We start from the raw sequence: 21,542 nt of genomic DNA on the forward strand, positions 1-21,542 counted from the left end.
TACCCCAACCATCTGCACGTCTTTAGAGAGTATCTACCTTTGTTGTTTTTACCACGTACGCTTGTGTTTTTTCACCATCCGAAGAGAAGCACAGAAGAGCGAGTTTATCTAGCAGTCACTTGTGTTAGCTTGGCCTCTGGTGGATTGTACCATTGCTAGCAAGACTATATTAAATAGCTGTACCATATGCAGGCAGCAGCAGCAGAAACACTGGCAATACCACATCAATGCTTGTTGACTTTGTAACTATCTGCAAAGGAATTGGAGCGAATTCTCTGGGTTTTGTGGTATGCTCACACTCTCTCTGGACTACATGCTGTTTAGGTTTGAGGACACTTCTATAAATACATTGTGGCTAGAGTAAAAGCTTCAAGATACACATTGCGCACTTCCCTCACGAAGAACCTGGTTCTGTAGCCAGAGCTGGATTAAAGAGATGAGAATGCAAAGAAGTAGAATTTTGAGGAGTAGAGAGAATAAGCCACTATGAAGACAAGCCTGCCTTTTATGTTGCTGCTTGCATTGCTCACGCTGCATTTTCAATTTTAAGTACATCACTCTAGTTAGGACTTGCAAATAAGTATGCAAGTTTCATTACTAATGAAAAGCTCCAAACCAAGAGCTATTTATAGAAGCAGCACAGGCTGAACTGCACAAGCTCCTTTGCCAGCCTGCCTAACCAGCTGGATGCGAGGGGTGTTTCTAGAGCAACAGGGCAGTTAAGGCTAGCTGCCCATTCATTTCTTCATCAGGCTTCTAAAAACACTTAAATTGCCACAGGGTTTATATCAACAACTGGTAGGTAGAAACTGGACCAAGCCCCAGGTAAGCTGAAAGTCAGACTGTTGCTGAGGCCAGTTTGAACTACATTTTCCCATCCTTTTAATCTTAAATGCAAAGATCTCAATTTTACAGCAGATGAACCACTTGAGCAATACTAAAAAAAGTCAGACCACACGTAATAAAACAATACATCCAGACATATTTAATGCAAGAAGGTTGGTGTTCAATGGCACTCATAAATAAGAGACTTTGTTCAACACTTTACAAGTAAAGCTCTCAGTTATACTACATTAGCAGGTACTTTTGAGGAAGAGGCAGCTGCAGGGGATATTTTAAGTTGTATCAAGACTTGAATGACCGAACTGCATCAGAGGGTTGAAGTGAGAATAATTCCATTGTCAGGCTTCAAGATTGCTTTCAGTGCTAAGACTGGGCTGTACGGTAGGTTGCTTTGCTCCATTACTACCCCTTAGTTTCTTCCTCTTCTGTTGCTAAATTTATATAGTGAAACAGAGCTGGGGAGGAGCAGAAACGGGAATCAGAGTACAGTATACCTAGGTGTTGTCCTGACAAAGTTACCTGACCAAGGAAGAGGGAGCTCTTCCCTATCCCTGCAGCCAAGAAGTCCTTGCTCTTCATTATGGATTAACTTTCTCCCTAAGTGCTTTAGCTGCCAGTGGAGCTAAACGGCTCTGACAGTGGTTTCTTTGTAACACAAACAGGTCCCGGTGGCCCCAGCATAAATGCCTAGTTGTTACTGAAATACTAGAATTTTGCTTAATGCATTCAAAAGAAGCAGGGATAGCCCAAAGTGTTTAAAGAATAGAATAGTTCCACTGCTTAAAACATTCATGCTAACCAGTTTTACAACTGTGAACAGAGTCCTACCTGATTTAGTTACAGCTTAGTCCACTGTGCATTCCCAGAATGGGTGTTCTTTGAATGAATAATGGCTATTTCATAAAACTTACTTATATTATCATGCTTCTAATATTTAATATAAACAAATAGACGTCTGCTAGAAACAAGACACTCCACACTATAGAACACCATATTACAACTACATATGAATTGCATGTCTGGGTGAAATAGTGTATGTGAAATTCAAAGCAAGTGCCACCACTGGAGTTTCACATTTTGCTCTTAAAAAACAAAACAAAACAAAAAAAAAACCAAACCCCAAACAAAAAAAACCAACCAGCTTATGTTGAGGATATGCTCAAATTTAGGAGTTCTTGAAGGGGAAAATTGCACACACCCCCTCCTCTTTCTGGGAAAAGTCAATCTTGAAAGCTGAAGCCTCCCAACAAGCCTTTAAATTTAAAACTGCTTTTGACAATTAATTTGTGGTTATAACTTATTATTTTGAAAAAAAAAAGTATCAGGGAAAAAAAACCCCAAACAGTTAGGTTGCAATCTTATCAGAAAGGCTTCTTTGTTTTGTTTCAAGTTAAACTGATGAAACTTCATCCAATACTAAAACATGACCCTGGAGCCACTCAAACAGGATCACGGCTTTACTTCCGTAGATAAGGAATCCTCAGCATGCTCCTTGCATGGAGGAACTAACATCTTTTAAGGGGGGGGGCTATTCTGCATCACACTGGCACACTTAAGTACCCAGACCCAGACTCCATAGTCACTTTTCTCCATAAGCAGTTTTTAAAACCCAACACCCAGATATTTAAAACATGTTATTTCAATACTGGCTGGGGTGAGCATGTCTGGAAATCTTCCAAGTCACTGTGACTTACTGGCATAAAAATGCCATTTGAATTAGCTGTTAGACCAATTACTGTATTTGCGTTTTCATTTTATTCACAGCAAAGTAAAGTTCAGAATACTTTGAAGCTGCTGCAATATTTGAAACAGCTGTTAAATTATTAGGTAAAGTTGGAAATAAAATAAAACGTAGAACGTCAACAACATGACATTAATAACAAGATAACTCTTGAAAATTCCACCATGAAGGAAAATTTATCACTGAATTTTGAGTTGAATTGTAGAGCAAAATCTGCTTACATACACACATACGCACGTGCATGCAACGCAGGATAAGCTGGAGTGGAACTAACGATATTGTATAGTACTGAAAATAGAAAGTGCTTTCCATAAAAGTAGACTCATGTCTCAAAGTGCTTTTAGTTTGTCAGTGATTAGAAAACATTCTCTACAAGTTTTTACACTTATCTTACAGTGATTTTCAGCAAGTTTACCTATGAGGAAGATTTTATATTTCTAATTTCAGGAATTTGGCTATTCAAAACTTTGGTCAGCTATCACGGGACTGTATTGCTTGCTCTGTAGTATAGAATACCCTCTTTAAGGCTACTCTTATCCCCCACCTCACCGCATAGCCATCACCAGATCCTTCAGAGAGGCACTGGCAGGAAGCAGGGACAGGCTTGCACGCACGCCCAGCACCCTGGCAAGCGCTTACGGAATCAGCGGGAGCCAGCTCCCTCTGGTACGTCACTGCAGACCTTCCACACACCAGGAGCATCGAGTACTCCACAACCACACCAAAATTTAGCTTCTTGGTACCCCAAACCAGGCAAACTAAAGCCAAGTCTCAGTATAACGATTTATAAGGACTCCGGGGCTTAGCTTTTAGAGGTGGGGTCTACGTGGGTATGAAGAGGTGAGAGGCCCCTCGAGGAAAGCACCACCAGCACAGCACCTCGGTGAGCTGCTGACACCCACCAGCTGATAAAGGAAAGGAACTGCTCAATGTCTTAAGTCTCCAAAGTGCTTTACAGCCATCCATCCAGGCTTCGCAGCCTTCTTCCATGAGGCACAATTACCAACAGAAACATTTACAGTGACCAAAAGGCACAGGAAAGCAAGGGCTTGTGCTCCCGAAGCTGCTGCCCCCCCCCCATAGTTGATCCCCGGAGAAGGGGGCTCAGACCCTCGCGGCAGAGCTGCCCCCGGCTCAGCAGGACAGGCACTGAAAGCCAGGAGCTGTTTTTAAGGCATCGGGCGTAATTGATTTGCTCAAGGCTGTTGGAGGAGGTGGGGACAGAAGAGGTTAGGATCTAGACATCCCAAACTCTGTTTCTGTCCCATTGGCCTCGCATTCTTGTTTTAATTCCCCTGCATGTAGCTATACACTGGCTTGCTTCCATTATGCACATCTCGCAGTTGGTTTCTCCTGACTCCCAAGCATGTTGGATTTAAACCAACTAAAAAAACAAATTGAAAACAATCTCTCTAGTGGCAATGCTCTTTAAAGAGACCTAAGGATGCTTTTTGGCTTTCTTAGAAGACCTACCAGGCTGCAGTTTTGAAAATAATACAGGGCGGGGTGGGGGGAAATAGGAGAAGGGAAATTGTGTTTGCTCACGTAACAAGACAGCAGCCTGTCCTCTGTAGTAACCGCGCTCCGTGACAGTCTTTTGAGAAGAGTCCGAGTCCCAGGTTCACTCCTCGCCTTCTCCGCCAGTAGTTTCAAGCAGTGTGTTTGCTGCCTGGGTTGGGACCGTCCCTGGCGCCCGCAGAGAAGGAGACAAACAACCCAGGCGCCTTCTCACCCCTTCCCAGCCGGACGAAGGTGGCGGAGCAGCCCTGCGGACAAACCTATCGGTGGCCGCTCTGGTAGGTGTAGGAGATGGGCTGCCGCGCCCCGGGCCTGACCGTGAAGGTGTTGGTATGTCCGCTGTACTGCGAGCTGCCGTGGGCAGGTCTGGAGGGAAAACAGAGGGAAAGTCACTGAAAGCCAAGGAAACCTTTTGGGTTTATTCGATATTGCAATTATGGTTTGTTTGGGTTTTGTTTTTTTTTCTAGTGGCAGCAGGGTGGCTTTTGTCACCTCACATCTCCATTCAGTGATGCGGGGAGGAGAGGGCGACGGGCACCAGGGTTACGGCTGGGAGCAGGCAGCAGCCATGCCGCAGCCATGGACCGAGGTGGCGGGGGCAGACCCCGGCTGGGAGCGAGCTCAGCCAGCGGCACCAACGTCTCTTGGGCCTCGGTGCTGCTCTGGGGCCAGCCCAGGGCTCAGCCCTCCTCTTCTTCAAATCAAAGGGACACAGAGGGCAGGGAAGGGGTCAGCTAAGGCGGGAGGAGGCGGGGGGCACATACCTGCCGGCTGCCGCCACACTGGCGGGCGAGAAATCCCCGTTCTGCCCCTTGTACTTGGCATCGGCCCCGGCGTTGCCGTACGGTGCGGCTTTCCCAGCAGCATCAATGGAGGTCCGCCTGCCCTGCACGCTCGCGGGGCCATTCCTGTGGGCAGAGCTGAGGCGGCGGACCCCCTCCCCAGCCGGGGAGCTGTATCCCCCAGGGCTGTAGGAGGAGAGGGCACCCGTGCCCCGGGGGGCTGCAGCTGCCCGGGGGTAGGAGCTGTCGGGCTCAGAGACGTACAGGCGCTTCTTGATCAGCGGGCGGGGGTTCGGGCAGCGGCTGAAGTAACCGGCAGAGCCGCCGAAATCTGGGTACTGGGGCGTGAAGTCAACGCTCCTCCTGCTCTTCTCCGAGGGCAGCGGGGCTGGCGGCTCACGGCTGCCCCCGTAGCCGCGGCCATAGCCGGGCCACCTGAAATACCGCGGTGCATCCGAGGCCCGGCTGCAGTCGGGGAAGCTGGGGCACTTGCGGTTCTCCTCCCGACTTGGGAGGGACCCCTCGGTCTCGTCCACTTCGTTGCTGAATTCAGGGGGCGGGGGGATAATCCCGTAGTCCAGCGCCGTCTCCCCGTTCTCCTCCTCCCTGGGCACGCCGGCCTGGTTCGTCTGCCCGGCCTCGAGGAGGCCCCGCAGCAGGCTGGAGGCAGCAGCCCGCCGGTGCCCGGGGAGGGGGCTCGAGGGCTGCGCCTCGCCCGCTGCCCGCGCGTCCCGGCCCTGCTCCGAGGAGCTGGAGAAGGACGGAGGTTTGCTCCATCCCGACCCTGCTGCACCTGCCACGGGTGGCCGGGGGACCACGGTGAAGGAGTAGGGCTTGGACTCATGGCGGTAGAAGCCGGCGGAGGTGGTGTCCGACGAGGCGCTGCCGAATTTCAGGGTCGGCTTCGCCCGTGGCGTGGCTCCCACCTCACCAGCCTGCCGGCCCCGCTGGGCACGCTGCCGGGCTGCCAGGAGCAGCGCCATGGGGGAGCCCCGCTCCACCCGCTCGCCCGTCACGGGGTGGATCAGCACCTCCTCTTGTCCCGCTTCTGAGGCGCCCGGTGGGCCGCTGGCCGAGCTCGTGGGGCAGGGCAGGTCGGCTGAGCTCGGGGAGCAGGGCGGGTCGGCCGAGCCGGCCCCAGCCCGGTGCACTTTGTACTGGAAGATGGCCGCGCTGGGCTGCGGCGCCGGGCTCTGTGCGGGAGAAACGGGGGGCGAGGGAGAGGCGGGAGCAGGGGGCCCCTCTGCTGGTCCCCGAGGTGGGTCTGGGGGGCTCACGCTGCTGTCGAGAGACCCGGGAGCAGGGGTCAAGTTCTCTGCGGCCTTGCTCGCAGCCGGAGCGGGATGGTCCTCGTGCCCCATCTCATCCTTCTCCACTGCAGCCGCTGGTGCTGGAACCGGGCTTGGGGCTGGTTTCGGCAGCACCGAGTCAGCTGGGTCAGGGGGGCTCTTCCTTGGGTCAGGGGGGCTCTTCCTCAGACGCGGGGTGCTGCTGCCATCCTCGGTGCCCTGCTTCTGGCTGCCGAGCCCCAGGGCAGGCTTCCCTTCTTTCTTCAGGGACAGCACAGCCTCCAGCTCGTTCCTGATTTTCATCACGCTGCAGGTCCGCACGGCGGGGTTGCTCTCCGGAGCAGGGAGCACTGTGCTGGGAGAGCCCCCCTTGGCACTGGGGGGGCTGCTGGGCACCTCTTTCTTCTCATTCTCCCCTCCTGCGGGTAACCGCACGTCTTTCCCAGCAGGTCCGGCAGGTTGGGGCCTGCCGAGGCTGGGCTCACGGCTGCCGGTGCGGTCGGTACTGCCGTCCACGGGCCGGGGACCAGAGGGCTTCTCCGATGGCCGTTCCTCCCTCCGCGGGGAGCGCAGGAGGGCCGAAAGCTCATGCCGCAGCCTGCTCAGGTTGCCGGCGTCCTTCCAGTCGTCCTCGCAGGTCGGGTAGTCCGGAGGCGGGAGGTCCAGGTCGTTCGCAGAGAGAGATTCAGATTTTGGAGGAGAGTCTCTCTCGCCCGTTTTCAGCTGGGGAACCTTCTCCATCTCGGGGCTTGGCAGCGGGGACCGGCGGCCGGTAGGATTCATCCCTTGGCTGAGCCCTAGACCCGGTTTGGGGCTCAGCGGCGGGGGTGTTGGCACAGCCGGCTTCGCGACGGCCTGTCTCAGTGGGGAATTTCTTTGGTCAGCTTCTCCTCCTGCATGAGCCTTGGCCGCGGGTCTTATGGTGAAGCAAGGCGGGAGGGGAGGTCGGGAATGAGGCTGCCTGGGGAAGGGCTCCCGCTGGATGGGCTGGCTCTCCTGCACAGGGATGGAGGAGGACCGGGCTGGGGCCGGGGGGGGCACCTTGAAGGACCTGGGAAAGGTGAGGTGGGGCTCGGGACAGTGCTTGGGCTGCGGACTCTCCTTTGGGTCTGGGGCAGCGGGCACCCCAGCCTCAGCAGGGCAAAGCGGCCCCTCAGCATCCACCTGCCTGGTGTTCAGCACCGTCTCGGACTTCCACTTGGAGATGCCGGTGGCAAAGGGTGCTGGGGCCTGGCTGAGCGGCGGAGCGCCCGGTGGGGCTGGCGGGATGAAGTCTGGAGGAGCCGGCGTGCTGGGGGAGGACAGGGCAGAAGCTGGAGGCGGCGGAGGTGCCATGGCAGGAGGTGGCGGCACCGTCTCGGGTGGTGGCGGTGGTGGTGGCGGAGGCAGCATTTCGGGTGGTGGAGGGGCTGGCGAGGCTGGAGGTGGTGGTGCAGGCGCTGGTGCCGTTGGAGGGGGCGGTGGGGGTACCGACGGCGGCGGAGGGATGTCTTCGTCCAGGTCATCCCCCTCGAGAGCCTGTGGGCGCAGGTCCCCCACGGAGCTGTACATTCGGTAGTTCCCATTGATCTGGGAGCCAGAGCCTGCAAGGAAGAGCGAGAGCACGGTGGTGTGAGCACCTTCTCCGTCAGCGCTGTGACGGCCGGCACCCCCTCTGGCCAGCTATCCTCCTAGGAAGCCAGTTTATTTTGCTCAGCAGCTGTCTAAAACTTGCTGAACTGTAACAGCCACTATGCCTCACCCCTTAGAAATGAATTCATTTTCAATGACTTCAAAAAATAATTCATAGTAGACTGTGTTTTAGCATGAAAATCTCATGATCAGACTGTCTGCTCCAGAGCTCGGTACACACACACTTCCTTCCCCGAGGGCACGGTACTGCTGAGCACTCAGCACTGTCCGTCCAGGACTCAGCAGAGAAGATCCCTTACCAAGAGCTGCTTTTTCCTCAAAGTTTTCTGGCACCGACGGCGTTGGCACAGCCACCCCATGGGATTCTTGGGCATTCTGCAGTAGTTGAGAAAACGGAGCTGTTAATTTTACGCCCAGAGTATCAGAGCAAAGCGCTGACAAGCAGGCCCTAGCCTGTATAGCTGGTAATTTGTCTACACCAACAGGAGCCTGACGGGATCCAGGGCCGTTTCCAACACGTGGAGGTCCCTGCGGTAGCTGCTGTTGACGGCCTTTAAGGGGATGAATGAAGTGATCAAGGCTGTACAAGCCATGGACACAATTCCCCTGTGCTAGTCAGGTGCAGAGGGGCTGGAGAAGAGCACGGCTATCTCACATCCAAGCTTAGGGCTCCCCAGCCCACAATCAGCAGCATTAGTGTCTCACCATTCACATACCAAGCAAATTTAATAGCTCCCACGGGTTTTGTGGGTATTGCTCTCCAGCTAGCACTGCCAGCTCATGCTGCAGTCACGCACACACTGCACTGAAGTCAGACAGACTTCCAGCTTTTTGGGAAACTGGCACCAGCATATCAACACTCTGGGGAAAACTGCTACTTGTGTGGTTTGTTTCACTCTCAACTATTCCCTTCACATTCATGCAGTAAACTCAGCAGTGCATTTAGCTGGTACAGGACCATGCAATTTAGCAGCCTACACGTTTGTGAGGATGCTTACAGCTCGGGCACTTTGGATAATTACAGCCACCCACCATGAGATATTCATGGCACGTTGACTCACCTAGAGTGCTGACCAGGGCTCCCGCCTCATACACCTGCCAGAAGCAGAAAGCCTCTCCTTTCCTCCAGTGACTCACAGCTAATATTGCTCTGCAGAGGGATTGGAGCTGCTCGTGAAGCGTACACTAACGCACCCACGTCCGAAACACAAACCAATGCTGAATCGGGCTGGCAGCACAGAACTGAGTGACTGAGGCGATGGACTGGACTTTCACATACCAGCGTTGGGAGAGACCCGGAGCAAGGAAATAACAGTCCACAGGCAGAAGCTCGCAGACCTCAGGGGCAGTGGTGAGGGACACACCATGCCGTTCCCAGGCTCCGGGGTCCACCCTGTTGCGCTCCTACTCACCCCAGGCAGCTGTTTGCATTAGTTGTTAACAGCTACTTGTGCAAAGGAAACTTCATCCTACCATCAGCCTGCACTGCTCAGTGCAGTGGTTTTCTGCATACAAAAGCCTAGATAATGATTGAGCCGGTGTCCTTTGCCTTTCACTGGCATTATCACTATTTTTACAAGAGTTTGCTATAGGATTCCAAAGTCTCCTTGATCAAAGGTGAAGCTGTCTTTATACAGTGAGCCCCATCGAGGGCTCAGACAGCATATGAACATTACACGCTGCCCTGGGTGTAGGGGGTTCGGGAACACAGGAGCTGCTGGGGCAGAGCTGACAGACAGCAGCAGCCTGGTCTCCTTCAGAAGGGCCTTGGAATCCCCCAGCTTTGGACAAAATAAGAAGAAAATACACATGCTTTGCTTGCAAAGTCCATCACCCTGCAGATGACCAAAGATCCTCTATAACCACAGGGGAATGAGCCAGTTGTTGGCGAGCCAGGAGAGAGTGAGTGGGAATTCAGATTCCTGGGGTTGCACAACTGATCAGACAACTTTGTGCTGATGGAGAAGCCAAAGTCTGCTAAGGCATTAGGACAGATCTGTTAGTGGCAAAACATCAGAGGTGAGCCTTACAGCTTCATCTAAGATCTCTTTACTGGTCCCAAAGTTACAGCACAAGGCAGAGGAAAGATCCTTAACTTCAGCTGAAAGCCAGAGGGAAGACAAAGGCTAACAGAGGCACTTCAAGAGCCAATAATGAAACTGTTCAGAGCAATGAGATACCAAAAACCACGAGAAAAAAACCCCAGCAGTTCCCATTTGCTATGGAAATTCATTGCTGCCAGTCACCAGAGCACACTGAGGATACCTGCTCATTTACAGGGAAACAAAGATGTCTGAGCACTGAATTAAGAGCAACATATGCATCACATGTTTGGATAGGAGTAGAAAGGGAATGACAGTCGGAAGAGATCTATGCAAAGCTGGAGGAAACAGTCCACATTTCATAAACGAGTAGTAATTTTGGACATGTCATTTCAACAGGTCCTAAAAACTGGACAAGCCTGTTTCACACCAAAAATTTCTCTTGCAGTTGCTAATGCTCAGCATCTCAAAACCCACCCATCCTCACGTCATGAGCTGGCCTCTAAAATGGAAAGCATCTCCAGTACGCTGCCAGTCTCCAGAGATGACTAGAAAGATTGTTTCCCTCTGCTGTGTTTTCTAGGGGTGGGACCAGCCCAGCAAACCTCCAGCTGATTCAGAGCAGGCTGCTGTGCTGGGGTGGTGCGCCAGGAACCTGCATTTCCAGTTTGTGGTACCTGCATCAGATTTATGTGTGCCGAGGATCCCGTTGAGAGGAGCTTTCACCGTAACCACCAGGAATCGCTTTTCAGCACTGGAACAGAGTTAGATATCCCCTGTCCCCAGTGAAGGGGAGCCTGTCTGTCCTCATGGTCCCCAGCTCCCCTGGTCTGCCGGGAGCCCACACTTCCCACCCATTAAATGAACTAGGTTTGAGGCTGCCTGTCACAACAAAAGCACCAAAATACAACTGCTTAGCACCCTGGGGTCTCAGAGAGGCCAAGGATTTCTCCGAACATGAAGACCTACCCCCAAACTCCTTTTTTTGAAGCAGAGCTAGGGAAGCTTGGTGGTTAACTAAAGGAATTCATTCCAAATAAAGCCAAAAAAAAAAAAAAAAAAAAAAAAACCAAAAGTGTGCCTGCACCTGCAGTGCCTGGGAAGCCGGGTGGGCAGGGGGACGCGGTGGTACCCGAGAGGCCGGCAGCAAAGCCCCCCCTCTCCTGCAATCCCTGCTGCGACTCAGCTCGGGATGGCCAAGGGCCAGGCGGTTTGGGGGGGAAGGCAGCTGCTCTGTGGCGGGTCCGGCTGCCGGGCAGGGTGTGTGCATCCTCCTGACTCACAGCTACGCAGGCAGCTGCTTCTCAGCCTCCCCCCGCGCAGGAGAGTGGGTGGGTGGAAAGAAAGAGTTAAGGCAGGAGCTGCAGAACAGCCCAGTGCAGATATGTACATGGCAGCAGAAGCGTCTGTGCCAAATCAAATTGTAATCAAACCTAATGAATATAATGCAAATACCCAACACAGACTGGTCCTTAAAAAGTGTTGCTTATTCCTACTAATTTTTTTCAGTTAAACCTGTTACTCTCAGAAGAGAAGTACCGTGAGAGCGACCCTCACAAGGGCAACTGAGGGGGGAAAAAGCCCCAGAGCCAGGTGTGCCTCTGCAGGCAGCAGGAAAGCAGCACGGCTGGGGTGACAGCCCGTAGTATTTATCCCAGGGACATTTGTGCTGTTCGTTCCTCTACCACATACGCTTCCACTAGTAAAACTTTTGAAAGCTCTAAAAAGATGCAAAAGGCCAGCTGCACTCTAAAAACCTGGTGATATGGGGCACCAGCTACGGTCACACACCCAAGCCTGTGCTACTGGAGAGGAGTTTCTCAGGCACCAGTCCTACAGTTACCTGTCTCAGAGCCCAGGTGAGATTTTTTACCTGCTGTGATCTTTTGGAAGGCATCACAGAGGGCACAACCCTTTTATAGAGCCTGTGTAACCCCATAACTTGCCAATTATGCTCTCAAATAGATAAACTCCCTCTACCCCCCCCAAGTTGTCCTCCAGATGACACATGCACAACCCCATTAACTCCTAATTGCACCCAGGCGACAGCAGACCAGCCCGTGTTCTGCTGTAGGTGATGGCTGCTCTGAAAGGCGAGGATGTACAAGGAAAAACATCGCTTGCTCTCAGAGAGGATTTCCTTGTCGAGACCAAAGGCTTTTAAGGGGTTTACTGTCTTCACTGACCGTCAGTGACCTGCATGTATCACTTCAGGTTTAGCTATTACCATCTCCAAAACGTCTCTGAGCAATCATGCACTTCACTGTACTCTAGGGATAAGACCTTTGAAAAGGTGTGCTACATGGGGGAGGAAAGCTTGCTTGGCACACACGGCAGCAGAGCGTTGAAGCCAGCAATGAGTATGTGTGGCTGCTGGAGTCCCAGCTGGGTCAAAGCCACCTCTGGGTCCAGCTGTTTTGGCACTTGCTGCTTCAGTCCCTGCACCCAGCTGCTGCTGGAGCAGTGATAGCTCTGCAGGGAACCATTTCCCTCATACAGAGACTGGAAAGACAGCCTCTGCATCGCCTCCTCGTTCCCCTCCTGTAAACAGGGCACAGTTTTGCTATTGCTCTCTCCAGCAACGTGCCTGATCCAGAAAGAGATAACTGCCAGTAGCGGTTAGATAAAACGCAGTGCAAGCCAGAGCTATCATCTACATGCTCAGCAATTTTTTTTTAAATTGAAAATACAAGTCTGATGATGCTTACATCTCTCGCCTGAGTATCTTGCCTATGTCCAACACAAGCCTTGAACTCAGATCACCTCCTAATCCCTCGTATCCAGCATTATTATAGAGTGGTTTTGCTTTTCATTTATTTTCTTCCCTCAGGTAGAGGATGAGAGCAGCAGCCAGCCCAGCTGGTTCTGGGTACCAGTTACATGCACTGCCGTAATGAACCCCAGCGGCGAGCCGGATACTCACAAGGGGTAAGAAAGTCAGCAGCGGCCGGACTCTCGGACGAGGTTTAAGCGTTGCTGTGCCAGAGTCGGTCATTGTCCCGAAGCGATTGTCACCATAATACACTTCGATCACATCACCTGAGAGGAAGAGAAGACTGTTAGCAGCAGCACTGCATTTGAGGCAACAGGAAACAACAGCAACACCGGACACCACCTGATTTTAAAAAGCGCTGTGAAGAATTTGCTGTACCAGCTCCCAGGAATGGGAAAAATCCATCAGATTCTGATGAGTAGCTGGGTGTTTTGGAGCTGAGTGGAAGATGGGGGGAGAGAGGTCCCAGATCAGCGGGACCCCTGGGCGGGCACTGGCAACCCCAGCACACACTTGCAAGGCACAGAGAGCCTTCCCAGAGCTCCAGATGCTGGAGTTTAATGAGCACAGATGTCAAAGTCTATTCTGAGAGGCTTATTTCTAATAGTAGCTAACTTAAATTTACCTCAGGAGGGTCAAACGTTAGCACAAACACTCAATTCACTCCCCACCCAGATTATGTTTAGGGAAGGAAAATGCTTCAGGAGCAGCTGGATCGTCTCTTTACAGTGCCACGAGGCTCTGACCCCCAGGAGAGCAGGAGGTGGGTCCAGAGCAGGTGCCCGCAGAGGTGACACAAACCAGCTCATAAGCAGGGGCAGGATCTGATCTCAGCTGATCTGTCAGCGGCTGGAATCGAGGGGGGAGGCAGCAGCAGAGTCTGACCAACTGGAGGGGGAGAGCTCCTGGCCCTTCCTCGCCTGCTGACCACTCTGCGGGCAGAGCGGTTACATCAAAGCTCAGAGTCGAATACAGGTTCTTCACTCAGCCCCATCACGACCACAGGTCCCTGTCACTTATGCAGTAGAGAGGGACAGCAAAGGTGTCCCTGACCCCTGGCTGCCCGCTGGCTTGCGCTGAGCAAGACCAGGGCAAGCGGAGGGGAAGACCTCGCCGCCCCACTCGGACACAGCGATGGAAACGGGACACGCAGAGGCTTCCCAAGGAGGTTTTTCCCCTCCACGTTTTGCTGCCAGTGGCTGAGGGCAGCAGGAGGAAGGTGCCGCAGCTGCTCTCCCTGCTGTGGATGGACACCACCAGTGCCCGCAGCATCCTTCTGCGTGCTGCTGGAACAATCTGTTTCTGACCGCTGGTGCAGTTGGCACTGGGGGGGCAAATCATGCTTGCCACAACATTTTCACACTTCGGCCTGCCTTATGGAGAAATGCTCTGAATGTCTTCCCACAGAACACTACTATGAATGGAGACGCTACGGCAGAAAGCAGTCGCAGTGTTACAAGCAGGAGAAGCCATCTGGTACTCCTGGTTCCCAGCCCTGTGCTTTTACCTTGAACCACACCTTTTAGGCCAGTTTATTCTGACAGTGAATAAAGCTCATAAAACTAGTTTAATTACGTTCTTTGTGTCTGATTAACAGCATGAATTAACAAGCAGAAGCACTGAAGCACGTAAACCCCACCTTGGCTGGAAGGAGATACACAAATAATCTGTAGCCAAGGAGACCAACATTAAAGAAAATACGAGGGTTTGAGGAAGGAGGGAGAAAGTGAGCAAAATGGCTGTGATCAGAGAGAAAACTCTGCAGGAGTGTTCCCACCTAACAGATTTCGATAGTGGTTTCAGTGAGATGGAAGAAGCAAACAACCTCCCCCTCTACCCCACAACACAAACACCAAGAAGCAAATAACTTCCCCCCCAAAAAAAAGTTTGGAAGCAGTCCTCAAACCTGACCCCACACTAAAGCTTGAAGCACAGAAACAGTTTCTGTCAAGTATCGTACAGCAATTAAAAGCCAAGGAGCCGAAAGTTGAAGGTTGTGTAAGCTCCGCACACGGGCAAAGGGGCTGGGCTCTCTTTCGAAGCCTCCAAAACCCGAGGGCAGCGCTCGCCGAAGCTGGACTGTCCACCTGAGGAGCTGGCTGTGCCCCAGAGTCCCTGACTGAGACCGTGCAAGTGACCGGCCGCTGCCACGGCCCAGCCAGCGTCTCTGCTCCCTCCCACGTGTCCCCTCGCTGGCCCGAGGCACAGCCTGTGCCCTCCGTACACTGCCCGACCCGACGGCTGGGCTCCCCAGCCCATCGTGGACTGCCATGGCATGTAGCTGTGGTTGTCACGAAGCCTCTGCCCTCCTTGGACGGGCAGAGATCAGGCAAGAAGCTCCCAAGGAATCAGAGCTTTACACAGAGTTTAGTGAAAAAAGAGGAGGGCGAATGCTTGTGTGTGTATTCCCACAGAAGAAAAGCACTTGCATGAACACCTGGAATGAAGAACCTGACCACGCCAGGGGCTGGGTGTGAACTGCCACAGCCTCTGATGAAGTTATGGGTTTGGAGGCAGATGAATTCCGCACAACCTTGAAACATACCACTGAGTCCAGCAAGCATGTAAGCTTTTCCTTTCTCCCACCCACCACACCACAAGTTACGCTGGGATACACCCAGGAGTATCCATCATGCTATCACTGTCCTGATGGTCACTCACGACTTCCTCTCCCTTATCCCAGACTTCTCCCACTACAAGGGATTCTTTACGAAAAGGACATTTTCTTCACCTTTCAAAATACTAATCACCTCGCACTGCAGTTAGTGTGGTCCTACCAACAGTTTAACACTTCCCTGCCTATGAGGGGCCCAAGCCCAAAGGAGGAGCTGCTGGAGTCCCAAGGACAGCAGAGATGCCAGCAAACTATTGTTATTTCTGCATAACCCCCCAGGTGACCCTACATTCGGCGAATAAACAGCAAGAATTAAGGCCAATGCAACATGAGAGTTTGGATTCAGACAGCTTTGCGGAGCAGCAATAGAGTAGTTCAGAGACTTTAAATGATGAGAGTTTTATATTAAACAAGACACTAGGTAAACTCAGTGAGAAACTGGATTAAAGATCACAAGGTCTTTGATCCTAGATTACTAAGCATCGCTAACCTGAATGCATTTAATTAAAGTAAAATGAAGTGCTTGTAGTTGTGTTTTCTTTGCTAGATAAACAGGACTTGCCTGCTAAGAGCCTGTCACCAGTAAGACCTGTGCTCTGCCAGCTTCATTTCCTGGAAGGAGGGATCAGGAAACACGCCTTCGGAGGCTGTCGGAAGCAGCTGGCCCCAGCTACACTTTGGCCACTTTTTGACATTCAGCCTGTCCTGGAGACACTTGTGTCCTCCCAGTCATGGGAAATAAAACAAGCAGTCTGCACCACATGTAATGGAACTTCTTCCTACTTCAGGGTTGCATCACCTGGAGTAGGCGTAGCAGGTTTGACGCTGGGGTATCCACAGCTCACAGCGAGGAGGCGGCATCAGTCACTATATTCAGGAATCTCTGAGTCAGTGACATGCAAACCTACACCCATTCCACATTGCTTAACTTGTGTTTACTTTGTATGAAAAACTAAGGTGGGGATTAGCAGAAGCAATGGACCCCTTTTGGCAGCAGCGATGGCATGAAGCTATGCAGCAAATATTCAAGAAACGGGGCTAGGCATTGGGTCTTCACTGGGTAGGACTGTGGTGCTGTGGAAATCAAGGTACAATAAAATCTGCCTCTTGGACTGCTTAGCTGTGAGCATGCCGCTCCTCGCGACGAGCCCACACCTCAGCACAAGTTACTCCGAACACGGACACTCAGCTTCTGTGTGTCGCACTACGCTGCACAAATTAAATTAATGATATAAATGCCAAGAGGATGGTAAGGAGTGATTCAACAGCTTTTATTTATGCTCAGGTTTCAAGGACTGCTGGCTTTTACTTTGCAAGCTGATCGGCACAGCAGTTCCCCACACCTGAAAGGAATACCTTTGTACTGCAATTGCAGCCACGGAAGTCAGGCTTGTAATAAGCAGACGCAGCAACTTTTTTTTTTTTTTTGAATCCAAACCACATCAGAGGGAAGCTTGAATCCTCCTCAGATTTACGACAGTTAGAAATCAGCAGTTTTCCTTTTGTGTTTAAGAGTTACATGAAACTCTCCATCGCATTTTCATTTTATCTCGGTTTCACCGGCTTGGCCTGCAGGGTGTAACCACCTTGCAATCTCTTTAGCGGACAATACTTCACGTTGCCCAGCCCAGCAAGCAGCGTTTCCATTTTTCAGCTCGGAAGCGTTTCTTGGAACCGTGGAGCCACCAAACTTCACCCACAACCTGCTATCTTTTATCTACCTGGCTCCACTGCTATTAACTTGGCTCCCTCCTACATGAGCCCCCAGGGCACAGCATTGCAATTAAACCCACAAAGAAATCCAAAGAAATCCTGCGGACTACGCCACCCTCCGCTGCCCCCCTCGCACACACCCCTTCGAGAAACGGGCTTACCGGCGAGCAACCAAAACCCGGGGAGGCGCCGATCGACCGTGGCGTGGGAAAGAGCTCCTGGAAGCGACCCAGGCAGCTTCCCAGCCCCTCGGCAGCCCGCTTCGGCCAAAAGTTTCGCCTCCCGGAGCGGAGCGCGGTCCCGGGGGGACCCGCGGGCTGTCCCGGGCGACCCGCGGGCTGTCCCGGCCCCGCCGCCCTCCTCCTCCGGCCCCCGGGCCCGCCGGGACTCGGCTCGGGACCCGCACCCGGCCGGCCCCTTGCCCTCCCGAACGCCTCCCGCAGTTTCCCAACCAGGCGCCCGATAAACCACCGCCGCTCCCCGGGGTCCCCGCCCGCCCGGCCGCGCCCTGAGCTCCCACCGGCCGCGCCGGGGCTCCCCGGCCGGCCGGGAAGGGCAGGGGGGGGGGGGCACGGCCCGGAGGAGGGGAGGGGGCCACGCAGCCACTGACCGGTGCCACCCGCGCTGTCCGAGGTCACCTCCTGCGTGAGGATCCAGGGCGGGTTGGTGGCGAAGAGGGAAGCGGCGGCGGGGCTGGCTTGGCGCTTCCCGAAGAGGCGGCTGAAGGTGCCCTGCACGGAGTGATGATGATGATGCTTCTTCATCCTGGCGGAGCCGGGCGCTGCCCGCCGCGCTCCTAACCGGGCATCCCCGCCGCGGCAGGCGGGCGCGGGGCCGGGACCGGGACCGGGGCCGGGGCCGCTGCCACGGCGGCGGCGGGGCGGGGCGGGGCGGGGCGGGGCGGGCCCCACCCTCGGCCCCTCCTTCCGCCCAGGTGCTTCCCGCCGCCCCGGGGGTTGCCCGGTGGAGGAAACCCCCGGTGTAAGAAACCCCCGGTGCCTCCGCGGGTCTGCAGAGGCAGGGCTGCCCCCCCCCGGGGTGGGCGGAGGGCCCGGCCCCGTCCGAGGGGGTTTTCTGCAGCCGCGGAGGGGCCGGGGGTCCCCGGGCAGGAGCGGGGCTGGTTGTCAGCCCCTTCCTGCTGCGGGGGCGGCGGGGACGAGGCGAGGTGACCCCGAGGGGCGGCGGGGCCCGCAGCGTAAATGTCGCTCAAAGTCCGAGTCCTCTTGAAAATCCCCGACCTGACACGAACTACCCGTCTTTTCAAGTCGGTGGTATACCGGGCGTTTAGATGCGAGAGTTTTGATCTTTCTCTCACCGTCTCCGGTGTTTTTATTGGCCTGCCGTGGCAGTCCCGACCCAAGGACTGGGGTCCCCTGCCCCAAAACCAGCCTTGGGACCTGAAGTCCCTGTCCGAGATCTGCAGGCGTCCCTGCAATACAAGGGAACGTCAGCCAGAGACAGGGGAGAGCTGAAGTGTAATCCTTGCCCTCTGCCGCTTGTATGCTAGGAAGCAAATTAGCACTGAGTTTTTAGGAAGCCTCTTACTAAGCATTAAACTCCCCATCCTCCCCGCCCGTGAGCCCCGCTGCAGATCCCTACTGGCTTCGGTGGGACTACGCACCACCACGCACATCTCCCTCCCCAGTGCGACCTGCGTGTCATTAGGGGCTGGGATGTTTTTTGATGCAAAACCCTAAAGACAGTGGGACTCGGCCCCAAATCATGGCCTGTTTAAGGTACAAAAGCAAGGGTCTAACGTTGCCAACAATCTTCTGGGTCATGCAAGTAAAAATTGGGAGTTAATGAGTAACATTGGTTATTAATAAACGCTGGGATTTCTGGAGAACTTTAAACACGAAATAGCTGTTGAAACATTAACTCTGAAACACAGCTCACAGCATCAGGGTAAGGTCATCCTGTCACACCTATTTCTATATTTCCAGCATATTTTGAAAGTCAAAATGATACAGATGTCTTTTTTCAGTGATAAGTATCACTTCTTTAATCACTTTGAAATTATGCTTTTCACAACCTTTTTTTGCCGCAAAGTACAAATTAGGGCAACACATTAAATCACCTATGAACAATGAAAAATGAGCACTGTTATGATATTTCAAAAGGAAAATCTAATCATGGCATAAATTGTCAGGCAGCACTTAAATAAAGTGAATTAACATGAATGGCAAATGGGGAAAGAAAAGGAGAGATAAAATGTCACACTACGTGGATTCAATACTGTGGTCGTAGTATAGGGGTTAGAAGTATTTAAGACAGTTTTCAGAGAATTTAGCCTGCTCTGCAGATGTGCAGCTCCATCCAGCTGCTCAGACGCCATTCCGGGCCGGGGAGCGGGGAGTCTCCATGGGCAGCCTGTGCCCGGCTCCCGCCGCCGCTCCGGAGATCCGCTCTAGGAGCAGCGGGCGATGCCGAAGGGACGGCTCTGTGCCGTGCACAAGGCCTGCAATTAGTGGGACTCGCACCCTGTCTGACAGTTATCTTAACTGCTGTTTGTGTGAGACAGGGAAAGGAAACCATCCTGCAAACATTTGCACGAGTGTGACTCCTGCACACCCTGAGCTCGCTGTGCAGGGAACACAGCGCAGGGACCTACAGTCGTGTTTTAGCCGAGATCGCAGGAAAGGGGATAGTCCTGCCTGCAGATAAGAGTGGTAATAGGATGGGAACTGGGAAACAGCATTCCTCCTGAGAGCTCTTCATGGGAACCCATGTAACTGAGCCCTAGACATTTAAAGAAAATTCGTTGGCACCTCTTGAAAGCAGCAGTCAGATGACGTGAAGGACCCACTCGCTACTGGAAAGACAAAAGACACAATATCTTTGCAAGACAGGCAAGGCATATGCACTTGCTGATATTCAGAGTCTTTGGCTGAACAAATTGAACAGGATATACAGAGAGACAAAGACAAGGGAAAGGGGAAGGAGAAGAGAAACTATTTTTAGAAGAGAAGCCAGTAAAATCCTGTGGAATGAGAAAGCCCGGGCTCTTGCACAAAGGTGTCCCACAAAACGTCGTTACACCAAAGAGACTTCAAAGGGGCCACAGGGCTGCAGCGATGCTCTGCGGGACCAGGAGAGTGTGACGCAGCTCCCTGCCAATTGCTCCCGAGGTGTTCCTCTGCCCCCGGGGCTGGGGGGACCCCAGAGCAGCACCCGCGAGCTCCGGGGGCGGTGAGCTGTACCCGTGCCACCCCACCGACAACGGCTTTGCCTCACCCTGGGTGGTGAGCGTAGGAAAACATATTCCTCACAGCATGAAGGGATGTGTGTTTTGAGGTGAATTTATTATCCCGGTGAACACAAGCTGCTAAACAGGCCTGCAAGAGCTGATGTGCACACTCCTGTGTATTAGTTCCAGCTGAAAAATACTCGCTCTTTACCTTCTATCTCCCAGTAAAGCATGGACCTCCCCCCGAAGACCAGAAAAAGCTCAGGACTAGCAAGAAGAGTGTCGTAGGTATGCTGCGGGGCAGGCGGGCTTCTGCAAAGCACAAACTCAAAAGACAAAGAAAAGTTGCCTAGTTTGGTGGCATGGCTGTAATTTTAAGGGAGGACAACTGCCACGCGGCGTGATCTCCTGAGTGATGGAGGCCGCACAGCTAAAGGGACAGGTGGGCCGGGCTGGGCACAAAGCACAGGAAAGCACTTGGAAGATCCCCAGCAGGTTTTATGGCATAGAAATAGCCATGTGAGTGCTGCTCTGATGTAACACAGCGCAGTGTGAGGCTGCCTTTGATCCTAATACGGGTAAACACCCCAGAACAATCTGCTTTTCCATCAGTGTGAGGAGATGCAGGTCGTTCCCTGCCGCACTCGCAGGTGTGCGAAGTGCTTGTGCGGCGCGGGTCCCCAGCCGGACCCGAAGGAGGGAGGGAGGGATGGGAGGGACGGGAGGAGAAACCCTCACGCGTGGCTGCAGAACAGCAAACTGCACCCGTGGAGAGAGAAACGGCTCGTGTCTGGGGCGGGGAGCGGGTCCACGCTGCCAAGGCCACATTTCGGTGGGGGTGGCAGGGCCGGCAGAGCAGCCGGCAGCGGCCCCAGCCGTGCTCCGGCTGGATGGGCAGCAGCGGTGGTTCCCGTCGGGTGAGGACAAACAGCACCTTCCTAATCTCCTCGGCCAGGCCCCTGCTCTCCTCCCCACCCTCTGCCCGAGCAGCCCTGCTCAGCCTGGGCACCCCTATGACAGCCACCACCCCGGTGACACCCCGGTGGTCACAATGGCCCCGATGACCCCGATGATGGCCCTGACAGCCCGCGCTGCCCACCCCGGCCGTGCTGCCTCCAGCCTCCACCCCAGACGGCCCCGCATGCCGGGGTCCCCGCCGGGAAGATGAGCTCACAGGTGGGCGCCCCGGGCTCACGGTTTGGCAGGAGGGACTCCAGCTCGCCGTGTCCCCTTCCCTGCGGGCAGGGGGCTGGAAGACCCTTGCCCTGAGGGTGGCCGGGACGAAAGGGTCCTGGTGCTGTTGGTGTGATGCATCGTTCCCTCCCCTGCTGCGCAAATCCCGGCTGTGCCAGCTTTGCCCCTGCGGCCGCTGAGATCTCAGAGCAAACCGCGTGCGATAGCCCTGCGA

General features: G+C 53.6%; 1 protein-coding gene across 3 annotated transcripts; it reads right to left on the minus strand.

Moving 5' to 3' along the window:
* Positions 1 to 962: 962 nt before the first annotated feature.
* C29H6orf132 (chromosome 29 C6orf132 homolog) lies at positions 963 to 17,795 on the minus strand. 3 transcript variants are annotated; one of them, XR_007510013.1, is made up of 6 exons: positions 17,558 to 17,795; positions 12,771 to 12,886; positions 8,105 to 8,180; positions 4,867 to 7,756; positions 4,130 to 4,468; positions 963 to 1,298 (listed from the first exon to the last, which is right to left on the minus strand). XR_007510013.1 is itself a non-coding variant. In XM_049832857.1 (5 exons), the coding sequence occupies exons 1-5, from the start codon at positions 17,709 to 17,711 to the stop codon at positions 4,363 to 4,365; spliced, it is 3,342 nt and encodes a 1,113-aa protein (XP_049688814.1). In that variant the 5' UTR covers positions 17,712 to 17,795; the 3' UTR covers positions 3,358 to 4,362. The 3 variants fall into 3 exon arrangements, 2 of the variants coding, with proteins under 2 accessions (XP_049688814.1, XP_049688815.1); XM_049832857.1 differs by lacking the exon at positions 963 to 1,298 and having other exon boundaries at positions 3,358 to 4,468; XM_049832858.1 differs by lacking the exons at positions 963 to 1,298; positions 8,105 to 8,180; positions 12,771 to 12,886; positions 17,558 to 17,795 and adding an exon at positions 7,915 to 7,981 and having other exon boundaries at positions 3,358 to 4,468.
* Positions 17,796 to 21,542: the final 3,747 nt, after the last annotated feature.

The sequence above is a fragment of the Accipiter gentilis genome, chromosome 29 (assembly GCF_929443795.1).
Source record: "Accipiter gentilis chromosome 29, bAccGen1.1, whole genome shotgun sequence".
Lineage (NCBI taxonomy): Eukaryota > Metazoa > Chordata > Aves > Accipitriformes > Accipitridae > Astur > Astur gentilis.